Source organism: Stigmatopora argus, chromosome 18 (genome assembly GCF_051989625.1).
Source record: "Stigmatopora argus isolate UIUO_Sarg chromosome 18, RoL_Sarg_1.0, whole genome shotgun sequence".
Lineage (NCBI taxonomy): Eukaryota > Metazoa > Chordata > Actinopteri > Syngnathiformes > Syngnathidae > Stigmatopora > Stigmatopora argus.
Window position 1 is genome coordinate 9,634,130 of NC_135404.1, and position 13,745 is coordinate 9,647,874.

The 13,745-nt window shown below is 43.5% G+C and overlaps 1 protein-coding gene across 5 annotated transcripts in view; it reads right to left on the reverse strand.

The window, feature by feature from the left end:
• Positions 1-9,705: 9,705 nt before the first annotated feature.
• Positions 9,706-13,745, reverse strand: part of ankfn1b (ankyrin repeat and fibronectin type III domain containing 1b) — an 89,217-nt gene continuing 85,177 nt past the window's right edge. For all 5 annotated transcript variants that reach the window (XM_077626515.1, XM_077626514.1, XM_077626513.1 and 2 more), the window contains 6 exons: positions 13,579-13,732; positions 12,760-12,928; positions 12,520-12,686; positions 12,168-12,375; positions 11,265-11,953; positions 9,706-10,999 (listed from right to left, as the gene is read on the reverse strand). In XM_077626515.1, the coding sequence (XP_077482641.1) occupies positions 10,703-10,999; positions 11,265-11,953; positions 12,168-12,375; positions 12,520-12,686; positions 12,760-12,928; positions 13,579-13,732 (1,684 nt within the window). In that variant the 3' untranslated portion in view covers positions 9,706-10,702. The remainder of the gene's footprint in view (positions 11,000-11,264; positions 11,954-12,167; positions 12,376-12,519; positions 12,687-12,759; positions 12,929-13,578; positions 13,733-13,745) is intronic.

Consider the following 13,745-nt stretch of genomic DNA (forward strand, 5'->3'; position numbering starts at 1 on the left):
ATATGAAATCATTTTGCGGTGGTCATTATTCCACACAGACTGGGGATAAATGAGGGATTACTGAAAATGTAAAAGTAATCTGAAAAAAATACGTCGGCGACCCAGACGACACCAGTCTGCCGAGGTGCCGGAAGAACTGGGAAGTCTTTGGGAAATGCCTCGCCAACATGCGAGCGCACACCGCCGCCCCGGGGGTGCCTGTGCGCTTGGGAACAGGACGGGACGGGGCGGCAGTCTGACAACAGGCCGAGTGTGCACCGATAGATAGTTTGTCTAAGGGATGTAGCAGATGTTGACTCGTACTGGTTTGCTAATCGAGACCCACAAGCCCCTGGAGCCATGAGCAAACACCAACGTCTGCCTTTCTCTCCACGGCCGAGGGGGAAGAAAGATGTGGGATGAGGGATGCATTCAGCATTGAAGAGGAGCAATGAACTCACAAGAAATTGGACAGACTTAAGGGCACTAAAGTGCGGTTAAGCAGAACTCTGGAAATAAAAAATAAATAAAAAAATCTCCCTCAGACCTCAAGATGCTGAGGTCTCAATGACGGATTAATGCGTCTTTTTTTAAACGGGAACTCAGTGGGAATGGGGTACACCCATTTCCACCCACCTGTCATACTCAATGAGAATATCCCATTAGGTGACTGCATGGTGGAACACATTGGCGATGACCTTGCATGATTTGCAAGAAATGAGCGGTAAAGGGTGTTGCCGTTGACCGGTCATAGACATCAGGTCCATTTGAACTGGGACTGGACGTCTATTACCACCATTGCCACATGGTGATTCACCGCCAGCCCTCCCAGTTCAAATTTGACCTTGTCAATCCCTCGACAGCCACTGAAGTGGAACCCTTGACGGAGCGGGACACAAAAGAGATCTATGAGGCAGGAGGCAGACAGCAGTCGGCACTCAGCATCCACAGGGCAGCAGACAGAAGCCGTTAAACGCATTCACACTCCAATAACTTTCACAAGTCGCGGACAGAGAGAGAGAATGAGGGAGAGAAGTAGATCAACAAGGCGCTATTGATAGCCGAGATCTGCGCCGGTGTCAGTCTAGAAGGCAAACAGAATCACAATTGTGGTTTGTACCAAATAACCTTGTCGACCTTATTTAACCTTGGATTTGGCCAGTCGAGAGCGCCGAGAACAAGTGTGGGCATTCACAAAAGAAAAGTGGGAAATCCATGTTTGTGCTAGGCAGCTATGAATATGACTATTGACGCGGCGCCGGACCGTTGGCCCTCTTTATAGATAGCATCAGTCAACAAAAATAGTGAGTACAATCATCTACTTTCAGATTCTTTTGTGCTTTTTTATTTATTATTATTATTTTAAATCTGACAAGATTTGAGTTTGAAATTGTAGAAAAGTGAGCAGTCATTTTGTGGTTAGGGTTAGGGTCAACATTTAGTACAAATAAATCATCATTGAAAAAAACTATTTTCAGAACCTAGTGCACTTTACACTTTAGGGACAGAAAAAAAAGAAATTGACCAATCCTCTTGTCATTTAAGTAACATTCATTCTAATGACCCGCCATTAATGTCACCTCGAGTTTGTTGTTGCAGCAGAGCGTCAAGTTAATGTGGAGATTTGGAGGTGGGACGGCGGGCGACGATGGGCGGTCAGACGTTCGTGCACGCAAGCTATCTAAGCCACAGACATGCGATAAAATATTTGCCTTTTTTATTAATCAAAACCGCAATCATTCCTTAACCTTAGCCAAGGTCCTTCTTTATTTACTTTAAGCAAAGACTCAGTCCTAGTTTATTTTACCTTCCTTCAAATGTGTTTTTTTTTAATGTATTTAAATTTGCCACTTTCTGGGTGCAAAAACATGAACCCGTGACATTAATGCATGTACATTTGAAATGGCCATTACTGTATATTCTTAGATAAGTTGTCATGTTTGATCTCTATAATGGTGTTTAGGTGTCTATGCAATTATCATTAATATTTTCCTACAAAAGAGCTTCTCAATTGCCTAATATTCAGTGTTTGAACCAAAATAAACTCAACTTGAAGCTATGTTTTTGCTAAAAAATAACTGGCTGTTTGATTCTGATGGGTATTGAGGACTAAAAATAGTTTTATTGAATCCTTGTGAGGAATATATGAGGATTCCCTGAAAAATATCCCTAATGCAAGGGGTCCCTGGACTAGAAAAGACTGAGTCTCTACCAGTACTCCTTTTAGATAAAAGGATGTTATTTATGCTGAGCAGTCCACCAGTGTGGCCAAATTGAGAGATATAAAGACACATTTGAAGAACCTTAGTCTGTCTGGTAACAGAGTGTGTGTGCGCGCGAGTGTGTGTGGTGTAATTACAGCCAGGTTCCTGGTGTGGAGCCCAGTACAAGTATCGTCAGTCTGTCTGTGGCATGCGGCGGTGTTGCCGACCTTCTCCCTCTCTCCCCTCTCCATTCCATCTCCTCTTCCTCTCGATTCCTTCTGCCATAGGTTCTAATGGGACAGCTGGCTACTTTCCAGATGATTTCCCCCGTGCGTGCATCTGCTGTTTACGAGCGTACACAAAGTTCAAATGCGTCCTTCTCAATGCTCTGAGCTTTTACTTAGCCAGGAGATCATAACATAAAAACACGGTGTGTGTCGACAGTATGTGTGTTGAAATTAGTGATCCCGCTGGCTCCAGATGCTGTTTACCAGGCCGTCCGACGGCTAAATCGCAACGCTGTGTCGGAGGTGTGTGACAGTGGGGGAGAGTGTGAGGGTTTGGATTTATCAGAGGGGACACACTGTAGATCAGTTTCCAGGTTATCGTGGGACTGTAACTAAGTCCTCATTTGGAAAACCATTTTTAAACACATCATTGTACATATTGAATTTGTCATAACAAGGTGAAACTTCAAGCTCCCTTAGAGGGCTTTAAAAAAAAAAGTTAAAATCTGATTGCAAATTATGTAATTTTAAACATGTATCAGACCCAAGTGATACGTTTTTTTTAAATTGATTCATTCATTTTTGTTTTTAATCATCAATCAGAATCAATAGCTGCCATTGACATCCATTTTTGATGGAATGGAACGAACGGTCGCTCCCAGTCAAATTGGATTAGAAGTGTCAAAAGCGGTGCAACATGATGATTACAGCAAATGTAATATCTGTCACTGGCAGTGAATGAGTAAAGGCCTACTAGCAACTAAATAATCCAGGGCTATAACAATTAGGGTTATAACAATCAGGGCTGATCTCGATCCCATCAAGGAATCGTAAATCAGACCTGAGGACATCATATTTAGAAGATGGGAATCAGGTGTAAAAGTTTGAGGAGTAAAAAAAATGGCCTTCGTCATCCCTCATGGGTGGTTAACTGTGTGTTTTAGTGTGAGGGAATTCACATGGATGCGTAATAAGTGTGAGCATGTGTGTGTCAGAAAGTGCATGTGAGTGAGAAGGGGTGTGTCAAAGTGGATGTGTGTAAAGACACACACCAACACGGACACACGTACACATTCTCACTCACATTGAGGTCGACACAAACATACACACCCTCACACACATTGACGTGCCATTGGCGGGGATAGACATTCAATTCATTTCGAGCGGAGTGGTTGCCAGCTTTTTCCAGTCGAAATTGGACTTCTATTGGCCTCAATGTCAGCCAATGAGTTAACTTTAACATAACATGAAGACCCAACAGAATTGTTATATAAAGAGTCTAAATCACAGGCGTCAAAGTTATATTTCTGCCCTACCACATCATTTTTCTGTCCTACTAAAGCAAACCATGTGCATCTATTTCATATTTCTTGCTAAAATAACCACATTTCTGAACTTTTTCAAAAACAGTGAGATATTGCAACCAGTTTTTGTTACTTTCCCCGCTTTTAACATATGGAATTGTTATATGATTGGATTATGATTTCACACTAGATCTCATGCAATCTTTTGTATATATTGTATGCATTAATATGACACAATCATACCTTTTCGTAGGTTCGCAGCCATAATCCTGCATCCTCACCCTCTTGCCACTGGAACAACGAAATTTCCCGAAAACGGGATGAATAAAGTTATCCAATCCAATCCAATCCAATAATGGTTCTTGAAAGGAAACCATAACAAAGATGTGGCCTGGGACAAATAAATGCAACATCAGGACAACTTTAAATAACATTAAAATGCTGACTTACCTTGATGTGAGAACAGTGACAACAGAGTCAACTTCTCAACCTTATCTTCACGGTGGAAGAAAATTAACAAGTACAAATTGTTTATTGCATTCTCGGTGAGTCTGTTTACATAAAAACTTGATACAGGAACCTAAAAATCAACAAAAAAACAAACCACAAACTTACTTTACATTGCAGGTATTGCATGTTTTCCGTACTTTTCAGATTATGCAGGGCACTGTGCATCCTTTATTTTTCCTTTTTTTTTTTTTTACATGCTTTATTTATGGGGTTGATGAATGTGTGTCTCCAGAACTTTACTGGAACAATATCATACAGTTATACAGGAACAAAATAGCCTTGTGGAGCTCAAGTTAAAGCAGGATTTATACATAAAACAAAATGGATTATAAGGAACACTCACAATGTTCGGGAAAATGAGGCATTTAAAGTGTGCCTTATCATCCGAAAATAGGTTAATTGGCATTGCGATTATAAAGCCGTTCTCAGAACACTTTTGAGAAGGCCTGATTTAGATCTATCAGGTAAACATTCTGCCTGCGTATGTGTGCGTGTGCGCGTATAAGCCCCCCAACCGCCCCTTACTGCATCCAGGGGGATTTATTTGACCCCTTATTGCCAGCGGTGAGCCTGCGGTGGAGATGAAAGCATGCCTTCCCAGTGTGGCCCCAGTTTCTATAGCTATGGACACAGGCTCACACTGCTCGGGGACAATGGAGGGGGCCCTGTCACTCGCCCCCTTTTGCCAGAGTCCCCTTCTCTCCCCACCCCATCCGTCACCGCAATCATATTTTCAAAACAATAACACAGCCAGGAGGGGGGTTGAAGTGTGTGTGTTTGAATTGGCGCTACGTGACTCTGTGTTGTTATTTTTAGGCACGCGTTTATTTGGGGCCGGGTGTGAACATGCTTGTTTAACTTGTGTCAGGCTGTCTGTGGGCTCCTACATTCACTTGTGAAGCAACTGTTTGCGTGCACACGTTTTCCACTGTGTGTGTGTGTGTGTGTGAGAGAGAGAGAGTGAGAGAGTGTGTAAGAGAGAGAGAGGTAGGCCTTTGATGGCGCGGCCGGAGCGTGCCTAATGCGACTGCTTGCTGGGGTGGGGTGACGTGGGGCGGTGCGGCGTGGATGAAGGCGTTGAGCCTCTTGCCCTGGTACCGTGTCTATCCCGCCGTGGTCCAAGGCTCCCCCTGCAAACTTGAAAGGACCAAAGGAATCCCCCCTTAAACCCCCCGACGCCACCCCCTCCACTGCCTGCCCAACGTGTTTTCAGAAGACATGACATCATCTTTTGCACTGAGCGCTCTCGAGGTAATATGGATGCGTGCGTGCGTGGGTGTCTCCAGTTCCCCCATTTTGCACCCGCAACTTCTGTTCACATCTGCAAACCATCCAAACTATTTTATGCTAAAGATGAAGAAGCACTTGACCAATCTTGACACTCTAATGATTTCTGATTTTTGGACATAGGGTGTGTTAAGAGTAAATTTACTTAATATAACAAAGGCTTCGATAGATCCAAGTGGTAAACAGTGATTCAAATTTATGGAAATACAAAACATTGAAAAAAGTTTATATTTGGTCGGGTCTTAAGTTGCACCAGCCAAACAATACACAATGAAGAAAAAATATATTTAAGTTTCACTAGAGTATTCGTCGAATTTTCGGGAGGCAAATTGTTCATTTGATCGGAAACCAAGAGCAAACATACGTTACAGTAACAATCGTAAAATGGAGAACAGCAGGCTAAATAGGCATCTGTTAAAATAACAGTTTTTCGGATTACCATACCATAAAAACAACAGAACAGGCTGTTTGTGATCAGAGAGAAAAAAAATAGAAGTCGCACTTGAGGATTGGTAAAAAGAACTGACTTATAGTCCAGAAAATATGCTCCTTTATTTTGATGAATAGAATATTTAGAAAAATTATTAGTTTTTGTTTGGAGATTTCTGACATTTCTAATACATTTCAACATATACAATTTAGGTTCTAGCTCTCACCAGCGGTTTTGTTCTCTGGCACAAATTTTCTTGGTCTTGTCTTAGGTTTCGCTTAGGAATTTTTGCACCGACACATCACTTTGTTAATCTGATTACAAAAAAAAATAGTTCCCAAAATAGCAAAAACAACAATAAATTTTGTCTGGACTTTCACGAGTTTTGCTCTTGAGCACAACACAAATTAATTAAATATACAAGAAATCTGAGTTACGAGCCTGCTAATAAAACAAATTGCACTCCTAAGTCAAGGTCCCCTAAAATACGATTGCTTGGGTGAAACCGAGGATTCCCCAGATTCCTTCGCACACCTTTGTGACACTGAAGCTGTTGTAGGGCATGGTCAAAGTCACGGTCACATATCTCTCTCCTTACTTCCATGGGATTGCTTCAACACACACACGCACACACACACACACAAACACACTCCTCGTCGCCCGGTTTAATGGGCCATCCCGTTTGCCAACTGTTCCTTTGAGGGGGCCAGTGCGTCGGGTTGTCGGAGCCGGGATTTGGGAGGGAGGGTCGGTGCCGCTGGATCAGACAGATGGAGGGGGGTCCGGCTCCATTCATTTAGCTCTATGAGAACAACAGAGCCCCACTTCAAACAACAAACCACGCAACCTGCTGGCCCCATCGTCTGCGAACGCACACAAAAGGCATACGCAGACACCCACATGGCGCAACACATGCGCGCTCGCGTCGGAACACATGTGCTTTCATTACAAGCCGCGTCTATTTCATTAAAGGCGTCTTAAATGTAAAAAAGACAGAGAAAAAAAAAACTACGGGGTCCGAGATTCTGGCGACAGAAAATGAAGTTGTCACTGCCGTTGACGTCGCATCTGCAGCTCATCTGCTGGCCTGACAAACATACATGCACAGTGGGACATAAAAACACAGGCTCCACCGAATCCACCCTCCCATCACCCCGCGAGCCCATCTTTCCCTAGGACCTGCACCCAAGCCCACCGACTCCCTCCCCTCCCGAATTCACTGGCACTTCCAGAGAGCTCGGAGGCGCCAGCGGAGCGGGGCTCATCTCTTGGGAACAATGAAGCCAGATCTTCATAAAAACTTCAAAAAGGCCTCGCCAAGTGTTTTATAGGTGCTTTAAAGGTTTATGGGCCCTGGGGAGGGAGCGAGGGAGGGTAGAGAAATGAGTGAAATGAGTGATGCCGCGGTGGCAGCCTTCACTTTTCCCACCCACTGCATATACACACACACACACACACACCATCACTCATGTACAAATATGCCTCGCAAATCTGCCAGTAAGTACCAGGCTGGAGTCAGAAGGCAGGATGGAGTTAGAAGTTGGAGGATAGGCTTAAGGGCGGGGTCGGACTTGAAAGGCCAAACAGGTGATCCGTCTGGGCAGGCGTGTTCTTACACCGTAAACAACCCGTACGGTCAAATTCAAATTACTGGAAAATCGAATGTATTTATCATATTCACGTGTTGTTGGTACAATACAGATGGAGTTACCGTTCAGGTATGATCTCACTTTCTGAAAATCATTTGATGATGGATTGCACAGGTGAGAAGTCAGTTGACTCATTTTTGGCAAAATAGTTAAGTTTTACATCAGGTGGCTGTTAAGGGGAAAAATAAAATAAAATACAAGTGGATAATATTATGTCATAGTATAGCCAATAAATGATGGATGACAGAAGTCTGATGTCAAGAAAAATAGTTGCTGCAACGACAATGAAAATACAAATGGAAAAACAATTTTTTTAAAGACAGAAGATATACAGCCTGCCTTGTCTCGTAAGATGCAGGCGAAACTAGAATAAAATTGGTAGTTAGCAGCAAACACATACTGTATTGCTGCATTTTAAAGCAGTCCTCCGCATACGGTATGCTTTATATTATAATTTTTATTGAACCACAGAAAAAAGAGCGGGTGTCAAGGACATCGCAAGTTGGCACAGAGAAGCAGCGAGTATGATTTTTATTTTTTCGTTGTAAAAGAGATTATATGTATATGTATGGGTGAAGGCTGTACGCCATTTATATGGCTCGGTGGTGCAGCTTTATCTGGCTAGGTCTTGCTTTGACTAATTCACAAACCACAAACATGCTTTCTTGTCATGTGTGCAATCTTACACGCAATTGTGGTTGTATTTCACGTGGGAGATGAAAAACAAAAGGCTGAGCGCCAATGTGTTTACATTATAATGTCCAATTTAAACATTGTTTATCATCAAATATTTGGGATAACTTTTCCATAATGCACCAAATAGCTTGACCTGATGACGCAAATCACGCCAATTTATTTCCCTATAATCTGTAAAGCATTGAAGTTCCTGTATACGGGATGAAATAAAATTGCAATCTAATCTAATCTAGTCTTTTTTTAAATACTTTATTTATTGTGATGAGTCACTCAGTTGAGCGTGCTTCCCTCGACTGACATGAATAACACGATTCAAGCATTTTTTTTTCTTTTTTTTTAGGTTTGCTTTATAGCTGCTCAGATTCTTGCCAGCCAGTTAGTTATATTTAGCTCGGTTCCTTCGGGAGTCTGAAGGTTTAAAATTAGGAGGTGCCACAATTCCAGTACAATTCTTGAGTTACTGTCAATAAACAGCAAAAGGTTGCTCATAAAGGCGCGGTGTGTCGGAAAGTAAGATAAGCCGCGCCAGCTCATGTGTTTGTCTTTGTCACAATACAGGACAAATGTGTAAATCTTCCTAATGCGTACACAAGTGCATTTACACGTCTTTATGTGTTGTCATTCGTAGCGTGCGTTTTCAAATTAGTGTCTGTTAGATCTGTTGACAGGGAAGCATGCAACATTTTATTTGCACTGTATCTGAAAAAATAGGCGGCGCTAGGAAGGCGAGTGCCGTGATATGTGCCTGCTGAAAGCAAGCTGGCCAGCATTCATCTCAATGTTTTAACCTGAATCCAGCAAAGCATGCCCTGTCAGAATGATAATTTTAAATCTTAGAATTAATAGTAATCATTCACTGCCCGCTCTACTACAATCAATAGCAGGAATGTAGTTTTCATCAGTACAATGAAGGTGATGTTAAAATTGCAATATTCCTTCAATGGTGAGCTATTTTTAGCACATGCAAACAAGAGTCAAATCCAAGGCACATTTAAGACAAGAAACTGGTTGTCAGGAGAAGAAAGGGTTGGCATTTAAAGTCATAATGGATGGCTGCAGCCAGGCAATGCCATGACCGAGACAAACAAGGAATGGTCATCAGCAAATATCAATGTACATATCAACAATGGATATGGATGCTTGTAGACAAATAATAGACTAGTCACATGGCAATTACTGTGTACAAACGAACAAACAATGAATTGGTCTGGAGCCGATCACAGGAATGTTAAGACAAACAAAACAAACTCCTCCTCAGTCAATGTGTCAAATTGTAATGTTCACCAGTCAATTTTTGATTGGTTCGTGGTCACAAGTGGCCTCGTATAGAGAAACAATGGATTTTTGATTTCGATATATGAATATGTGCCTTGAGATTGACAAAGGAAATCTTGAAAAAAAAAACTAAACAAAAGGAACTCCTGTCATATTCATTTATTGTTCAATAAAAATAGATTTTCCCAAAAAAGTGACGTTATGTCTCCTTCATGACTTTTTCTTGATGCTCTTTGTAAACATATTTCAGAATCACTCTATCTACCATAATACATTCAACACCTGCTTTTCTTTTTACAAACTTATCCACATTGTTTTTTTCTTTTTCCTGCATGTGTCATTGAAAAAAAAACTACACTTTAAACAGCATAAAAGAGAGTAAGCATCTGTAAAATCTAACACACAATTTACACTTTTTTTCCAACACAGTAGGAGCACAAAAGCACATATTTTGTTCTTGTAGTAAACGTTGTAAACACTTTCCTCATGTGAGTGACAGAGGTTGTCATGGTAACGTGTTCCTCCTGCTACAATTATTTGCCGCTGAGCATAAAACATTTGACTAAAATATGCCCCAAAAGAAAAGATTCAATCTAAGCGAGGCGTTTAAAATGGAATGTGAAGAATGTCGTGGTTTGTTCCAGAAAAAAGTTTTTTGTAGTTTTTTCGCCTCTCTGACAAGAAAAGCACCTTTTAAGTCCATTAGTAAGATTTTCTTCCGACCTTTTTTGCACATCTTTTTGTGAGGAAGAATATGCACCGTTGTGCAGTGCATTGTGGGAAATATCTAAACAGCAAAACACCGAACTGTTCCACTTTTGAGCACGAACTGACAAGTAGCTGATGAAGATGCACTCAGCACAATTCTCGGAAGTATTGCTTGTTGTTTTAAAAATTCAAATCTATTGGTTGAAGCTCGTTTTTTTGTTGTTTTCTTTTCAAAAGATCGGACGTTGGAGCTACAGTGGATTGACTGGATGCTTCGGAATCACAAGGCTACAGGAAAACGTCTCAAATGGAAGCCTGTGTCATTTTCAAAGCTCAGAAAAGAGAATTTTCCTTTGAGATTATTAGAGTCTCTCAATTTCATTTGAAGTAAATAAAGTCATTTGAAGTAACACCGACTTTCCACCATAACGAGTCACACCGTGGTGGCCAGGCCGTGTTTGAGAGCGAGGGGCGAGTAGGCCTTAATACGTACGCACAACTTACCCCGCAGCCAGGGGTTTTGCAGCTCCAAGGGACAGAAGTCGTCCTGCAGCCACTTTTCCCGATCGTCCACCACCAGCACGAGACCAAAGTGCTTCAACTGTTCGGGGCCGTAAAAGGCGTCCTGATCCGGACCGTCACCAGCGAGCATTTGCCGAGACACCAGGTTCATCTCCTGGACCACCAAACGGACCATCTCGCCCGCCGATGTACAAGGAGTCACGCAAAGCTGCAACCAAAAGATGGGAATGTGTCAAATTCAAGAGGAAGTGGAAAAACTGCTTGCAACAAGCATACCAATGCAAAGTGCTGTAGTGCACGCATTTGATCACACAACTCACAATCATCTGGTTTTGCGGCGGCCTTTTCGAAGAAAGGAAATTATTTAATTGTGGGTGCAGTATGAATGGGCTACAAAATCGGCCGGACATACTTTTGATAATACACTGTATAAATATGCGGTCAGTTACTTCCTATTAAGAAAATAAAAATACCTTGACACTGGTCTCCTTGGGGAGCCCCGTACGGTATTGTGGGTACACTCTGAGCGTGGCATGGGAGCCTTTCCTGTGGACAGCCGGCCTCGGGGAAGAGAGCCGCTGGGTGCCGCTGTCTTCGGATAGCGTTCGGGCGGGCGGACTTCGTTGTGACCCGTGTTCGGCCGTACAGCAGCGGTCCACCGACGAGGGCCTGTGCCAACGGCGGTGCGGCGAAGAAGCGCGGCGGGAGTGCTTGGCCGGTGCGGCGGAGGGGAATTCCAGGCTACTGGTGCGCACGCAAAAAGCCTGCCGTTTTTCGGTAATGTGCAACAGCTCAATCTGCCGACTTGGCAGGATGAAGTCGCTGTCAAAAAGCTCGGGCGGCCCCCGCCGGCGTTCCACACCGCAGCAGACGCCCTCACCGCACCTGCCGAGCTCACGGCCGACTTGCTGCTCCGAGGCCCGCAGGACGTCGGGAGTGGAGTCCCTCAGGGGTCCTTGTCCGCCTCGGCCGATCCCGATGCCCGACCCGCTGCCGTCGCTGCGGAGGAAGCCGCGGGGCTCCAGGGGAGCGGAGGTGGATAGCGGGGACGCGGGCAGAAGGTCCAGCTCGCGAGGGCTCTGGGCCCGACTAGAGTCGTAGTCGCTATCGGTTGTCAGGAAGACCTCCGAGGAGCCCTCCTCATCTGACAGGCCTGCAAAGTCTAAAGGAAAGCACATGTATGAAAACTTGCTTATACTAAAGAGTACAATTAGAAGTTGCTTAAAATATCCCATTTCATTCTTTCACAGCAATAAGGATTTTTTTTAAGCAATATCGATAATAGAATCTGTACCACTACTATTATTCCTGAATTATGAATTCATCTGCAACATGTTTTCCTGAATTGTTGTAAGTGCATCCGATGGGTGACAGACCTGAGTGCTTGCGGCAACGTTCTGGTGAAGGTAGGGGAGAGGGCATGAAGTCAGGCTGGGAAGAAGTGGACATGGGCTTGTTTGGCATCGCGTCCTTGGACAAGTCGATCAAGCCGCTTATGGAAATGCCTCCGGTGGGCTGTTTATATCGTGCGTACTGTAAGGCCTCCATGATCCACCGGGCGTCACGCCACACCTCCTCCATTTCCTGTTGTTATGACACAGAATGGCGAAGAATTCACATCGTAAGGTTTAATTTTGAACGCATTGCCTGCCTTTGAAGGCGGTAAACATGAGATGCATTTTGAATGATCGCTGGGAAATCTTTGTGTTTCAACTAAGAGTTATTTACTTGAATATGTTCCTGCAGTTGCTGGTGCTTCTTCTTGGCAGTCGTGAGCTCTTCTTCAGAGAAAGCTTCCCTCAAGGCTTGTTGCGACATGAGCGACTCCAGCTCCAGCAAAGCGGAAACCCGGCAGTACTGGCCGATGAAACCGGGGCAATAGGCGTTAAAGTGGACTGGCGGGGGGAAAGAGATGGAAGATTAGACGCGTTGCTGACTCGGAATCAAGATCATATGTCGCACACTTACCCAGTTCAAAGATCTGCAAGGGAAGCGTGAGGAAGCCGGAGCGAGGCGAGTAGGGATTGTTCTGACCTGGAGCGGTACACACTTCGTCGCAGGGAGGTAAGAGAAGAAGGAAAGACACCTGGTCTCCAAATTCCAGCACTTCCTGGGTGTAGATTCGGAAGTCCTGCGTCTGAAAGCACACAGCTGCAAGTTTCACAAATATGAACTACTAAAATATCCCAAAATTTCTGACCTACTATTCAAGACTCATCTGAGACACTTGTGTAATACCCCTTAAGAGACAATGAATCAATAAATCAACCTGGGCTTAGTCTATATCCCCTGTGTAATGTTAATGGACATTGCGTGGTGTTTTATTTTGAATTGTAAAATGAAAGATTAATCTGGGGGATTTCTCATTGTGTTTAAAAATGCAAATGGTTTTTCCATTTGTGGCCTGAAATTGGCCAGCAATCTGTTCAAAATACACCACGGCTCTTGCACAAAATCTACTAAGATCCAGCAACACAGTGACCCTACTGTGGACAAAAATGATAGAAAATGGATGGTTTTATTACAATTTTAGCAAAATTCCCAATAGATGCGTTGCCCTTACAATGTAGAAAAGTGCATGTAAGGACACGCTAAAGAGAAAAAAAATTAAATTTATGGGAAATTGACATCATGTTCTATTACACAAAGCAAGGGAGTTAGCGGTCTAACCATAAGTGACCAGAACCTTCTTGGAATAAAGTTTTGCGGGTTCAAGTGTTTTCAGACAACAAAGGATAATATGCATTGTCATGGAAGACCACACATCACGGACGACTTGGTTCCAACCTGGTTGCCGGGGACGTTAATCTGGGCGATCAGATCCTTGATCGCGCTACACAGATCGTGAAGGAGAGGACGCGGGGCGCTCTGAACACTGCCGGGTTCCGTTTCCATTGGCTCCTCCAGGGAGTTGACGGCCTGCAGCCATTGCCATTCGTCACTGAAGCAAAGCA